Consider the following 15,450-nt stretch of genomic DNA (forward strand, 5'->3'; position numbering starts at 1 on the left):
TGGAGCACATCTGAAGTCCAAGTGTTCCGTAGTGATTAAAAGCAAGGGTTTGGAACCATTGTTTTTGTTATTTGCAACAGAAAATATTCTTACTGGTATGTTAAATGCCTGCTATGTTGATTTTGACTGCTTTTTGACCCCAACAAATTAAATATATTCCTTTAAATAACTGCAGATTACATTTGTTTCTTATGTATATCTATGAATACATTAAGTAGTTGCATGTACACATTATGTATACATTATAATTGGCTGCATCATATGTAGGATATTTTGCAGCAGAAGACTTAATGGATAGTAGTGTTAACTTCAGTTTAGCGTCCTCTTGAGGAAAATGCCTCCTTTCGTATTTCCTGGTCAGGGTAGTATGTGTAATGCCATACTTTTCCCTCTAAATTAAATAAACCTTGCTTGAACTTCCCGCTTACCAAGGTGAACAGAGAGTACAAAATTGGTAATTTTTTAGATCATCTTTTTTATATCTAAAGTTTAAAGCAGTCTCAGGGCTTATAGGGGTCCTGGAAACAAATCCTTGAGTCTGCATTTACCTGTCTTCCCCTCTCCCATTGCTGCTTGGGTGATGGTTTTCTGCCTCTTCTTTAGCACAATGGTGCAGTCTAAGAGAGCGTAGGTTTGCAACCTCAGGAACTTCCTGGGTGAAATCTGAAACTGGCCCCGTTCTCAGAGGGAAAGGACAGACCAAAGAATGAGGCAGACTGCTCCAGATTGGTAGGTTTAGCAAGCAAAGGAACTTATGTATGAGGCTTGTCTTGAGCGGCCGCAAGACAAGTAGATCTCTATACCTGCCCACCAGGGTCAAAAGTTTATACAGAGGCCTTAACTGGGTTCATCACATATTCTGTGCAGATGGTCTCAACAACACATTGCTCTCTCAAGACTGTCTTCTTGAAAATGGTCCCACTGGGGGAACGGTGGGCAGAATGTACATTCCAAGGCCAGGGGAGGGGGTGAGGAACCTCTGATTGCCCAGGTCCAGCTCCTGGGTCAGCCAGCTGTCACATCCTCTCGATGACCTCCACCATCCTAACCAGGTCACTGTGTTCCTAATGAGGGTGGCTGGCTGGCTCCTTCCCTTGGGGCCAGCTCAGTCTCCTTACCTGAATTCCAAGGCCATGACCCTTGATACTTTGGCCTTCACCAACATCCATGGAATCAAACCCAAATGAGGTTCTGTCACCTTGGAGGCCAAAATCTTTGTATCCTTAGTGAATCTAGACACCCTCACTCTAATCTTGCTTTAACAACTTCCCAGGAGTACCTTAATCTCTTACCTGGAAGCACAAACACTTCTACTCCTTCTCCTCTGAGATTGTATAGTCTATTTCTTTGTTCAAGGCCTCTTTGTGAAAACTACTCCTGAAGAAAAGGCACCCAGAACTTAGCATAAAAGTCTGGCTGTGAGGTACAAAGGAAATGTTCCTTTCTATTCTTTTGCTGATGAGAACACAGCAGCAAAAAAGCCAAGAAACCGAGTAGTTTCTCCATAATTCTCTTACACTCATCTACCTCCATCTTCCACAATATATGTGAGCTCATCATATATTTTAAAATATGCTTTTAGGTCATTATCCTTGTTAGAATCTTATGACATCTTAGTGGTTCTAAATCTACTGTATCTCCAGGAAAGATTCTGAGGTTCTAGGCTATTTCAGTTTACTTTAATCAACATTTGTAACAATTAATCCCTGTGCCCTCCAACCCTAACCTCCAACACAGATATAGGCTTGTGTACCACCTTGATGCTTCGGATTGTTTTAAGATTTGTTTTCCAATTACCTTGACCATATCAAAGTAACATAAACATACACTCAGATTTACAAATATATCTATGATTAAAATAAAAGTCATTATCACCTTGTCAGAAATGTACCCCTCCTAGTGATGTCTTTTACCTCTGTTGACCTATGAAGACTGTTTTCACTCAGTTATCTCCTGAAACTCCTCTGACGTGTTAAAAAAAAACTCTGAATTCTGTGACCTATAGGAAAGCTGGCATATAACTTATTGTCCAAACCAGTGCACTTCAGAAAGGAAGGGGGCACTATTAATAATTATTCCAGGACAACAGTTATAAGCCACTGATGTTCCAGGGAAACCAAATATATGGTCACGTTGCAGGGGGAGGAGATAGTGCATTTTCATGTGACATCCTGGGGTAAATCTGAGGTTCCTGGTTTGATTAGATTTCATGGGGAGTCAGCTGATGGCCGTCTGTGTATACAAGTTTCTATCATTAGGATGGACACTCAATGAGTTAAGTTTAAGTAGCTTATGGGGAATTTTTTTAATGTGATTTGACTCAACATTTGGGTCACACCAGTTCTGGCCTTAATATATTGCAGCACTTTTATTGTGTGTTTCAAGTGAATTGCAAGCCGTGTTAACCTGCCATTTTGTTCTAATGACTCTAATGACTGAAATTAGTGCTAGGCAATGAGTTTGGCGATGACAGCATAAATGGTACTGTCACATTTCTCATTTTACTAACTCTGTATTATTTCAGCCATGTACAGTTAACCCACTGTATTTTATTTGCAAAGCACTCTTAAGTCACCAGCATTATTATTTGACTTTTAAAGTACATCCATTAGTGAATTTTTTGACATATGCATATGTTAAGAAAGAAATTCACATTTTAATTTTCCAAGAACTCTAATTGCTGGTCTTAGCAGTTCTTCAATATCAACTGCTGAATTAAATAAATAGGTCAAGGCTGAAAGACTTGCAGCAAAGGGAACATTGAGTCAAATCAGTCTAAAATAAGATCACATTTTCATTAAATACCCAAATGATGGTTGACTTTGAACACCTTCCTACCCTGCTCACAGCTGTATCTCCAGCACCTAGAACCACAGCTGGCATGTAATAAGCACACATTAAATATTTGTTCAAAGAATAAATAATATTCTTTACAGCTTGCTTTAAGATATTTGTGGCATGGGTTTTTTACTCTCAAGCATTCTGTGTTAAATATCTATTTATAATATTCCTGTCAATGTGTTGTGTGGAGACTTGCAAATCCCTGGCTTTCTATAATAATTATTATTTTTTTATTTTTTATTTTTTAATTTTTTCTAAAGCCTGCCTTTTTTCTGATTTGCATATTGTCCTTTAAACAAGGCCTGGGAATGCACAGTAAGACTGATTGGCATACTTATACTACTTTATATATTCAAATTTTTACTTTATGATTATACTTGCTGATACTAGGATTTTTAAATAGAAAATATGCTCTATTGTAAATATTTTTGAATATATTAGAATCATAATAGCTTGCTAAACATCAAAAAATCACATTTATGGTCAATTAATACTATGGATTATGTATTTCTCATAACTCTAAATCTTTGTTTTGTGTAAACCATCTCTCTTTGAATTTTTTTTTTTCTTTTAACATCTTTATTGGAGTATAATTGCTTTACAATGGTATGTTAGTTTCTGCTTTATAACAAAGTGAATCAGTTATACATATACATATGTTCCCATATCTCTTCCCTCTTGCGTCTCCCTCCCTCCCACCCTCCCTATCCCACCCCTCTAGGTTATTGATTCAGTTAATCAACAAGTTCTGTAAGGCTGTAATATGCAGCGTTAGTATCCTTTGCTTCAGTAGAACATTTTCCACATTCTTCTTTCAGTTATAATTCACATTCCCCCTGACTTTCAGATTTGTCCTTTGCTTCTCTTGTTCAGGCCACGAAACCAGATAATGTAACCAAATCTCCCGTTTTTGCTCCATTTAAAGTTTTAGCTAGGGTAGTGTTTCTGTGAGTCTGGTTTCCAAATGAAATCTGAAGTGCTATGTTAATAAAAGAAAGGGACAAGGGAAAATTAGTAGTTAAATCTTAAAAGATGATTTCTTCCTATGCTCAGTAGCCTACATGAGAGCTACTGTCTGTCCCTAGAGAGAACATTTACAGATGGAAATATACATATTTTCCCCATACCTTTAACATATCATCAAAAAAAGGGAATATTTTCTCTAGTGAGAAATTTTACTGTTAAGGTTTCAGGCCTACCCTATTTGAATTGTAGTTCCTATATGTGAATCATCTCCTTTATCATTATTTAGATAAACTTTCTCTTAGGAGAAGCCAGGGTGACCTATGTTTATTTTTTTCTTAATCCTGTTTTTTTTTTTTTAATCTTCTTCACCTTTCAGGTTACTAGTGCGCTCAGTTCTCTTTATCATAAATCAAAATATTTATCTGGACTAATTATGATACTAGTAATTTTTACTTTAGTGTTCATCTTAATACATTTTCCTCTTTGAAGTATTTGCATTTTAACATTCTTTTTTTCTTTTTTTATTGAAGTATAGTTGATGTACAATATTATATGTTACAATATTATACATTGTTTCACAATGTTTAAAGGTTATACTCCACTTATAGTTATTATAAAATATTGGCCCTATTCCCTGTGGTTTACAATATATCTTTGTAGCTTATTTTATACATAATAGTTTGTACCTCTTAATCCCATACCCCTATATTTCCCCTCCTCTTTCCTTCTCCTCATTGGTAACCACTAGTTTGTTCTCTATATCTGAATCTGCTTTTTTTTTTTTTTGTTATATTCACTAGGTTGTTTTAGTTTTTAGATTCCACATATAAGTGACATCATACAGTATTTCTCTTTCTGTCTGACTTATTTCACTTAGCATAATACCCTCCGAGTCCATCCATGTTGTTGCAAATGGCAAAATTTCATTCTTTTTTCTGGCTGAGTAGTATTCCATTGTGTATATACACCACATCTTCTTTAGCCATTCATCTGTTGATGGACACTTGCTTCCGTACCTTGGCAATTATAAATAATGCTGCTATGAATATTGGGGTTCATGTATCATTTTTAATTAGGGTTTTTGTGAGGTTTTTTTTTGATATATACCCAGGAGTGGAATTGCTGGGTCATATGGTAGTTCTATTTTTAGTGTTTTGAGGAACCTCCATACTATTTTCCACAGTGGCTGCACCAATTTACATTCCCACCAATAGTGTACAGGGGTTCCCTTTTCTCTACATCCTCACCGACATTTGTTATTTGTGTTCTTCTTGATGATAGCCATTGTGACAGATGTGAGATAAAATCTCACTGTGGTTTTGATTTGCATTTCCCTGATGATTAGTGACGTTGAGCATCTTTTCATGTTCCTGTTGGCCATCTGCATGTCCTCTTTGGAAAAATGTTTATTCAGGCCTTCTGCCCACTTTTTAATCAGGTTGTTTGTTTTTTTGATGTTGAGTTGTATGAGCTGTTTATATATTTTGGGTGTTAACTTATTGTCAGTCATATCATTTGCAAATATTTTCTCCCATTCAGTAGGTTGTCTTTTCGTTTTGTTGATGGTTACCTTTGCTGTGCAAAAGCTTTTAAGCTTAATTAGGCCCCATTTGTTTATTTTTGCTTTTATTTCCTTTGCTTTAGGAGACAGATCCAAAAAAATATTACTACAATTTTATGTCAAAGAGTATTCTGCCTGTGTTTTCCTCTATGAGTTTTATGGTTTCCAGTCCTACATTTTGAACTTTAATCGATTTTGAGTTTATTTTTATATATGGTGTTAGAGACTGTTCTAGTTTCATTCTTTTACATGTAGCTGTCCAGTTTTCCCAAGCACCACTTATTGAAGAGACTGTCTTTTCTCCATTGTATATTCTTGCCTCCTTTGTCATAGATTAATTGACCATCCTTTCTAATTTTAGCCATTGTCTTTGTGAATGGAATTTTAGGTATCAGAGTAGAAATTATGTTTTGCTAGGAGCCATACCAACTCCGTAACACATGCACACGCCACCAGGCCCCACACGCCCCACAGACTTGGGCACCAGCCTGTATGTGGTTATGGATATTTTAGCTAAGAGTAGGGCTAAGCCTTCTCTCTCTTACAACAGAGACTTTATTTTTACTGTTCATGTTTTCATGTACCTTTAACAACTGGATCTTCTTATAAGTGAAGTATGACTTGGTTTTATCATCTGGCCAGTATTGGGAATGGGTCTATGGGAGCAAAAGGGAATTATATGGAATTTATGCAACATCGTTACCATTTGCCTTACTTAAGTAGTTTCAGTAAATGAACCAAAAACATATTTGTGAAATAAAAAGTAGCTGGTAATAGTGTTCTAATTAATCTTGTTTTCATGCCAGCCTAATGAGTGATCTCTGTATACCAGATTCTCATACTAGTATTGTTTGCTCTAGGTTGATGATATGGGGGTTGTCTTGGGCTTCATCATTTATGTGCAAAAGAGCAAAAAGACATTAGATAGTGGTTTCACCTGTAAGACAAGTGCTAGGGCAAAGGCTTCAGAATATTTGTGAGATAATAGAGATTCACTAAAATAAAGCAAAGCTGTATGGATTTTGAGTTACAGTGTACACTGATTTCCAATAATATTTATATTGCAGGTCAGTTGCTTCGGTTAAAAATGTTTCGAGAGGATCATGGATCGTGGATGACAATGTTCTTCAGCACAATTCTCTTTCTCTTCATATTTTCTCACGTATACAACACGGTTCTTCTAATGGATGGGAACATGGGGTAGGTTGTCTTTCCCCTTTCTACTGTGGTGAGTGTTATATTTGAAACTTGTAAGAATTCAATAATTTTTCAGTTTGTAGTAGCCTAAATCTTTGTTACAAATATTCTACCCTAATAAGGATAATCTGTGCATTTTTCTTAAGACATTTAGAGTCTTTTATCCAAGAAGCTTATCGCACTTTGCAATACTTATATAGTTTTCCTTATTCTTTAGGTCTTCTCTGTGGAGTAGTTTGAGAGCAGGCAGTAATTTCATTATAGTGACAGAGAGTATGAGAATCAGGAAATCTTCTTGACTTGTTTATAATCACGCAATCAGTAGAACTGTCCTAAGATGTAGCTCTCCAGGTTTGCAATTACATTGCTCTACAATGTGTGGCTAAATAAAAGTGTTTGATACTGGTGGCATTTTTTTTTTTTTTTAAACTCTCTTGGCAGTTCCAACAGAGAGACCTTTGTTATAAATGGGCCTTTTTAAAAGTGGGCCACCCTGTATTAAGTCCAAGGTTGTAATCTATACTTATCAAATCACTAATCAAATCACCATGGCATGAAGATGTGCTAACAAGTAGATTGTAGATTTTTTTTTTAAACTTTCTCCAGTTCTTGGTTTGCTCTTTACAAGTTTTAAGGGCAGAATGTAAGGAGAATGTCTTAACTTACAGCTTTAAGAATTAGATTAGTGACAATAAGAAACCACTTTAGATACTTGTTGTACACTGAAGTAGTTCCTCTAGAAGGTTTTGATCTATCCTCCCCTATAGATTGGAAAGCTAGCTCATATCCTTTTCTTCTAAATGTAGGCCAGGCAAGACTGCCGGCCAGTTCTACAGTGCAATTATTTTGATGTTATGTATAGATTTTATCCACCACTGTTCAGTGCTGAGAGGGATAACTCAATTAAAATTTTATTGTTTTTTTCCCACCATTAAAGAGATGAATAGTAAAAGAAAAGCAGGTACTTCACAAGGTTTATACTTTAGTCCATACTAACAAGTGGTAAATTCAAGAATGTGATTGCAGATCAAATGTTCAGGCTTTAGGAAGTTATTAAAATGCTTTGTCTGTAATTATTTCTTGGGCTTCAAATGACGCCATTCCTACTGGGTCTATTTTTAAATGGTGGAGTTACAGATTCTAACCCATGGCTAGTCAGAATAAGCCTCAGCCTTAGAACAGTGCCTGTATAATGGACCCGGGTAATGGTGTTCTTGGATTTATCTAACACAATCAAAAGTCTCTCTGAGAGGAACTGTGCATTCTCAGCCCTGGGACCAGAAGAGGAAGTGATCGATGTAAAACTTACTCTTTTTAAGCTGTTGCTGGAAATAAAATGTTAAATAGTATATGTACATAAAATATATCCTTTGCTCTGAAGTTGACTTTTCATCTAATTCTACTTTTTTATTTTTTTATTTTTTTTATGGAGCTAATGAGGTCTGTGCTAACCAGAAGTGCTTATTCTGAGGAAGGAAGCAGAATTAAAAATAATAAATTAAATGCAATAATAGATATTCCCTGGCACATTGTAAAACAATCAACAGCTAATAACAAAGCTAACCTTAGTGAGAGCTAATGGTTATTGACCACTCAGTAAGAGACACGAATTGTTTCAAACCTCACAATGACCCTCTGCAATAGGTATTTTTATTATCTCCATTTTACAGATCAAGAAACTGAGGACCAGAGAGCTTTTGTCACTTGCCCAAAGTTACATTATAATTAAATCTCTATTTTAAGCAGTAATAGAGAAGGGGTTGAGCTATTAAGTAGTGAATTCTAGTAATACAGCCTGCTTTTAAGCTAGCACACATTTGATGGATGGTTGATCCTGTTACTCAATCACCATATGCCTATTAGCCTTTCTTTGTATTTTTATCATTCAAGCTGAATTTGAAAATTGAAAGAAGTAGGAGATATGTGCAGGAAATAAGAGAAGGGTTAGTCTAGAATTTATGTGTATCTGTCTTAAGTAAAATTGAAGGTGATTGTCTTTTATTCTCAGACTATATAAATTCCATATTCTTATGTAACTCTTGAACTCTTCACCAATATGCCTCATCTTTGTTGAAAAGGATCTTTGCTTGAGAGGACATCTTTAATGGTGCTACTTCTTAAAGAAAAATCCAAAGCAAGGGGAAAATGGTATAGTTCTACAGATTAAAAAATTAAATCTCCATTTATAAAAGAAGTATTATCAACAATTACAACACATGCCATTTGAACTAGTGAGCGCTTTAATGTAGGAATGCAAACCTGGAGGAAAATCAGTTCTTAGAGCAGGTGGATACCACTGTGCCTTTGGGGTAGAAGCACCATGTTACCTGAGGCGTTGCCCTATCCTGTTTAGGGCAGGGAGTGAGGGAGCCAGAGGGTACAGAAAGGACAACAGGCTCACAGATGTCATGACTGACTGGTTTTCTATCAGAGGATTGCTGGTGGTAGAGAGGAATTCTGGATTCTTTACACTGAATCTGATTTGCATTGGGGATTTCAACCTGTGCTGGTCTGTGGATCTTTCTAGGAATATTGGTCTAGAACCATTCTGAAAAGGATTTCAAGGATTTTCTATGATGGCTAGACTTGTGTTTATGTATTTTAGAACTCCTTTCCAAAACAGAAGCCATTAGGCCTACAGAGAGTGGATTTAGGATTTAAGAAAGGAAAAAAAGAAGTTTCCCTAGAATGATTTGCTTTTTTCCCTCCCTTCCCGTCCCCCCACCACGCAATTTTAGAATTGTTTGTAAATTTAGTCTCAACCAGAGTCCCTTGATCCCTTGTTACCGAGAACAAAGTCCCTAGGTTTATCTGATCAGAACTGATAGTTTTAGCCAGAGCGCCCTTGATAAGAGTCAAGTTGCGTGCTCCTGGATCTCTCCTTACAGCTAGTGCCCTGAAGTGTGCACTCACTCATGGCTTCAGCCATCTGTGGGGAGCCAGGCTGAGAGGGAGTGAGATGGAGAGGGAAAGAGGGGAGTTAGAGATGTGCTGAAGGGACCAAAACAATCCTACACTCAGGGGAAAGTCTCCTCTCACCTTTGATTCTCCCTCCACACCTCCTGCCACCAAAGTGCTGCTTTATTCTTTAAGTCACCAAGATGAACTCAGTTCATCTTCCATAAATGTGTGAGGTCGTAGGTGAGGGATCTTCTACAGAGAAGGCTGTCATCCTGGGCAGAGTTTTACATCTAGACATTTTATGAACAACTTCCTTTTTACAAGGTGGCAGACTAGCTAACCTGAAGCCTCTCCTCCTACAAAACCTTCAGGAATGCTGAAAAATACAATGCAGCCTTAGACTTTTTTTCCCTCTTCATTTAATATTATTTGCTTATTTTTATTTTTTAGATGCGATTAACATTGATTGAAATATAGTTGATTGACCATATTATGTCAGTTTCAGGTGTACTGTACAGGGATTTGACATTTGCATACATTATGAAATGATCACTATGATAAGTTTAGTAACCATCTGTCCCCATACAAAGTTATTACAATATTATTGACCATATTCCTTTTACTTAATATTACATGCCTGTGGCTTATTTATTTTATAACTGGAAGTTTGTACCTCTTAATCTCCTTCACCTATTTTGCCCCTATCACTTCCCTCCCCTCTGGCAACAACTTGTTTGTTCTCTGTATCTATAACTCTTTTCATTTTGTTTTGTTTGTGTCTTTGTTTTGTTTTTTAGATTGCACATAAAAGTGAGATCATATGGTGTTTGTCTTTCTCTGTCTGACTTATTTCACTTAGTGTAATACCCTCTAGATCCATCCATGTTGTTGCAATGGCAACGTTTCATTTCTTTTTTTTAATGACTATTTGTATATGTAATACCACATCTTCTTTATCCATTCATATATGGATGGACACTTAGGTTATTTCCATATATTGGCTATTGTAAATAATGCTACAATGAACATATATCTTTTCAAATTAGTGTTTTTATTTTGGGGGGGTAAATACCCAGAAGTAAAATTGCTAGATCATATGGTAGTTCTATTTTTCTTTTCTTGAGGAGCCTCCATACTGTTTTCTATAGTGGCACCAATTTACATTCCCAGCAACAGTGCACGAGGGTTCCCTTTTCTCCACATCCTCACCAATGCTTGTTATTTGTTGTCTTTTTGATGATAGCCATTCTGACAGGTGTAAGGTGACATCTCATTGTGGTTTTGATTTGTATTTCCCTGATGAGTAGTGATGTTGAACATCTTTTTATGTGCCTATTAGTCATCTGTATGTCTTTGGAGAAATGTGTATTCAGGTCCTCTGCCCACTTTTTTTTTTTTTTTTTAATTAATTTATTTAATTTTTGGCTGTGTTGGGTCTTCGTTTCTGTGTGAAGGCTTTCTCTAGTTGGCGGCGAGCGGGGGCCACTCTTCATCGCGGTGCGCGGGCCTCTCACTGTCGCGGCCTCTCTTGTTGCGGAGCACAGACTCCAGATGCACAGGTTCAGCAGTTGTGGCTCACGGACCCAGTTGCTCCGCAGCATGTGGGATCTTCCCAGACCAGAGCTCGAACCCGTGTCCCCTGCATCGGCAGGCAGACCTTCTACCCACTTTTAAATCTGGTTGTTCTTTTGATATTGAGCTGTATGAGTTCTTTGTATATGTTGAATATTGACCCCTTATCCAATATATTGTTTACAAATATCTTCTCCTATTCAGTAGGTGACCTTTTCATTTTGTTGATAGTTTCCTTCGCTGTGCAAAAGCTTTTTAGTTTGATGTAGTCCCATTTGTTTATTTTCACTTTTGTTTCCCTTGCCTGAGGAGACAGATCCAAAAAAATATTGCTAAGACTTATGTAAAAGAGCATACTGCCTATGTTTTCTTCAGGGAGTTTTATGGTCTCAGGTCTCACACTTAAGTCTTTAATCCATTTTGAGTTTATTTTTCTATGTGGTGTGAGAAAGTAGTCCAGTTTGATTTTTTTGCTTGTAGCTGTCCAGTTTTCCCCAAACCCTGATGATAGACTTTTTATAAATGCATAGCTGAGCTTACCCAAAGATAAGGAAAAACCCTGAGGCCAAAAATGAAGAAGGATCTGAACACCAAGGCAGTGAGCCTGTGAAGTGACACTCAGGCAGTGACTCAGGAACTTGAGTTTTAACTTTCACATTTGCATCAGAAACAAGGATCTGGGCTTGTATAAGTGAGAAATTGAAACAGAAGCCTCCACATTAGATGGTCCTGCAAACTGCTACTGAGAAAGGATGGACTGGAAAACATATATAACCACTAGCACAGGGAACATCAAGAAGCTTATCTGACTTAGATTGGGCTTTGGGTAGAACACAAAAGTCTTCCAAGAACTCATAGCCACAGGTGTGGTTTTATGGTTTTCATATACATTTTCCTTTGGACTTTAGAACCCTCCACCCCCCCACCCAAGTCTCCCTGGCTGTTCTCTTCTCCCAGTTTCAAGTTTCTACTTCTCTCTGGAGTACCTCCCCACCCCCAAATAACTTCCAGAATTCCTCTGTTTCCTTATACAGAGCAATTTAGTTCCCTCCAACTTTTGCCCACTTTGATTTATCTGGGGCTTTTCCTTTCATAACCAAAATCATATTAATGCATGTTCCCATCAAAAGGACCAATACTCTAAGATGAATGCTGTTGACTTCTCAGAATATGAAAGGGCTGCTGCCATGGCATTTTGCAGATTTTAAAAATAGCAATTGTCCTTTCTCCGTTCCTTCAGCTGTGTATTTAATTAACTGTCTCTTGGGAGAGAAAAACGAAGATGCTCAAAGAAAAAGGGGCAAAGCAAGTAACCAAGTTAAAATTAGGGTTATGTAATAATCACAGTTCAACAATACAGTGACTTGTTTACATACAGGACTGAAGCTTCAAGGCAGCGAGACATAAATAGGAAAGAAACACGAAACCATTTTCTCCTACAGTTACAGGACTTGGTTAAAATTGATTCTAAATGAATCTCTCTCCAATTTTTAAAATTTCCTCTGTGTTCACTAGGTGCCTTAAAGCCAATCTATTAGAAGTTCTTTATGGATAGAAATGGAGAGCTCTGCTCCCAAGTCCAGATTGAGGACTTTAGTGACAGAAACTGAGTGAGACACATAGGGCTGGGAAGGGTTTTCAGTGTTTGGACACTTCACACCCCTTTTGACGTTGTCTTTCTGAAGAACTTCTTAGTCATGGAACATTTTAGCACCCATAGTATTACGCTCTAATTCAGGAAAGGCTTGCCTGGTCTTTTCAAATATGCCAGTCTCCCAAAGGATAACACGTGTGTAATGTGTGAGAAATGAAACTGGGGGAAAGAAAAGCATTTGCACCGTGGTTGAGGCTTATAAAAAGATTCTGAAAGCAGCCACTTGATGGCAGCAAAGGGCATGTTTTCATCACTGATTGTTTCAATGTCATCACTGGCAGGTTTTCTCTCCTTCGAAAAGAAGACTCTTCCCCCTCTGAATTTCTGAAACTTGGTGTTGAAATATTTGCTCTCTTAGTGTTTAATGGCAATCTTTAAGAAATCCACATAGTGAGCTCTCTAATAAGCACCTATTTCGTGATGTGCTTGGCCCCCTTTTACGTTCTAAAACAAGTTTAAATAATAGCACATATAAACATCTGTATGCACACATGCACATCTATATGTTTATAGACTTATTCCAGTGTTACAAGGATAAATATCGTGTTTCTCACTGAGGAAACTAGACACTTGACTCACTGATAAAAATTCCTCTATGAACTAGAATGTGTCCAAAGAGTGCATACTATTTAGAGTAGGATATGAAGAAGCTGATGTTTTCTAGTGTTAATCACAAAGAAAAGTTTTATTTTTTTCCTGATACAAAGCCTTTTCCAGAGGAGTTTTACAAATATTAATTAATATATCAATATGTGTTAAGTATTGCAGGGACAGAATTTGAGAAATTAAGACAAAGTGATTCAGGCAATTTCAAAAAATAAATATTAGTATTCATATTCAGGACCTGAAAAAAATGGAGGTAAGAATTAGGTGATGAGTGTAATGAAAATGGAGTAAATTCTGTCTCTTCTGTTTTCTTTCTGATAAGTTTTAGTAAGAACTTGTACGGAGCACTCACTGATCGCCGTGAGCACAGTGGGCGCTTGGTTGAGGAGAGGAGACAGGAGGGAATATTTGAAATGGACACTCTCTTAACATCTAAAATGCATGGCTTTTAAGTACAGAAGTGGCAGCAAAAGCAAGCAAGGAAAAATAAGAAAAACAAGTGAGAGACTGGTTTAGACTACTTGTCTATAGGTTGCATGAAATTGTTCAAGATCTAATAATGCTTTGTAAAGTCCATGTGTACGGCTGGCCTAGGCCTTAGCGTGTCACTCTATTATCGTTTTTTTTGTTGTTTTTCTTTTTAAAGAATGACCATACTCTGGTCCAACAGTGTGTCCATACATTGTATCAGAAAAGACTCTGATTTATAGCTTCAGTTTCTCTTGTCAGGGATGTATGTTTCAGCACGTTATTTTGCCCAAAGATGAATTATCCTTTAATGGAAAAAAATCAGGTGAAATTATACTCTAGGCAGTACTTTTTTCTTTACTAAATTCACTACTTTTAAAACCTTCACTAATGCTTTCAGATTCCTTAATCAAACTTTTCCTCTTTCTAGTCACCACTGGTCTAGAAATAGGAGCTCTGGTACATGTTTTTATTGTTAAGAACTGTGATTTTCATTTGCTTTTGCTCTTCAGCACAAAGTTGGTTGACCTGCTACCACTGTTTATACTGGTAGCTTCATTCTAAGGAAGGAATGTTTGTGAGTTTTTTGTTTTTTTTTTAAAGATTTTAATTTATTTATTTATTTTTATTTTTGGCTATGTTGGGTCTTCGTTTCTGTGCAAGGGCTTTCTCTAGTTGTGGCAAGCGGGGGCCACTCTTCATCGCGGTGGGCGGGCCTCTCACTATCGCAGCCTCTCTTGTTGCGCAGCACAGGCTCTAGAGCGCAGGCTCAGTAGCTGTGGCTCACGGGCTTAGTTGCTCCGCGGCATGTGGGATCTTCCCAGACCAGGGCTCGAACCCGTGTTCCCTGCATTGGCAGGCAGACTCTCAACCACTGCGCCACCAGGGAAGCCCTGTGAGTTTGTTTTGAAAGATGCTAAATTTATTTTGGGAAATGACAAGACAAAATTTAAATTGTCTTTAATAATGTTAAACTATACAGTTTTTGTATGACCTAAACTGACAAAATAACTGAAGTACAAATGTATCCATTTAAATTGTAGTAAATGAAAGAAGGGATCTGATGTTACCTTCAGTGGCATGTAATTAAACACTGAATTTAGGGATGGGTAAAGGATGGAGGCCTGGGGCAGGGTTCAGGAGCTGGGGTGGGGAGAAAGCCTAGCTGTGTTAGTGAAGCCTGGAAGTACTTGAGTCAATGGCTGAAAAGCTTGATTGGCTGCTAATACAAGGCTGAATGCAAATTTTGCTAGAGTGGTGCTTTAAATAATTTGTTGGCTTCACTCTTAATTAGGCTAAACATTGACTTGCTCGTACGTTTAATTCACAATAATAGCAGAATTAATTACTAAGGCTGGGAGGAAGGGGCAGAGCTGGTTGCCCAGAATGGGCTCGTGAGAAGAAAAGCTGGAAATGAATAGCTGAGTCTGGTCAAGACAGCTGACCCAGTGGGGTACTGGGGAGAGGGAGGGAAGGAGGGAGGCTGGTGAGAAAGAAAGGAAGGGAGAAAGGGAGGCGGGGGGAGAGAGAGACAGACAGACAGACAAACTTATTTAGCCAAAGGCAGTATAGCAACAGGGCTCAGGTGGCTGCTTTTAATACTATTGGTTGCACGTTACTTGGTTTTGATGGTACAAGGGTAAAATAGCGCAGTGTGCCCAAATTGTCACAGGTTTACTGTTAG

The 15,450-nt window shown here is 37.6% G+C and overlaps 1 protein-coding gene across 12 annotated transcripts in view; it reads left to right on the forward strand.

The window, feature by feature from the left end:
* TMEM117 (transmembrane protein 117) overlaps positions 1 to 15,450 on the forward strand; it is a 528,035-nt gene that overhangs the window by 90,198 nt on the left and 422,387 nt on the right. For all 12 annotated transcript variants that reach the window (XM_059935704.1, XM_059935713.1, XM_059935714.1 and 9 more), the window contains one exon: positions 6,436 to 6,568. In XM_059935704.1, coding sequence (XP_059791687.1) covers positions 6,436 to 6,568 — 133 coding nt within the window. The remainder of the gene's footprint in view (positions 1 to 6,435; positions 6,569 to 15,450) is intronic.

This window comes from Balaenoptera ricei, chromosome 10 (assembly GCF_028023285.1).
Source record: "Balaenoptera ricei isolate mBalRic1 chromosome 10, mBalRic1.hap2, whole genome shotgun sequence".
NCBI classification, from domain to species: domain Eukaryota; kingdom Metazoa; phylum Chordata; class Mammalia; order Artiodactyla; family Balaenopteridae; genus Balaenoptera; species Balaenoptera ricei.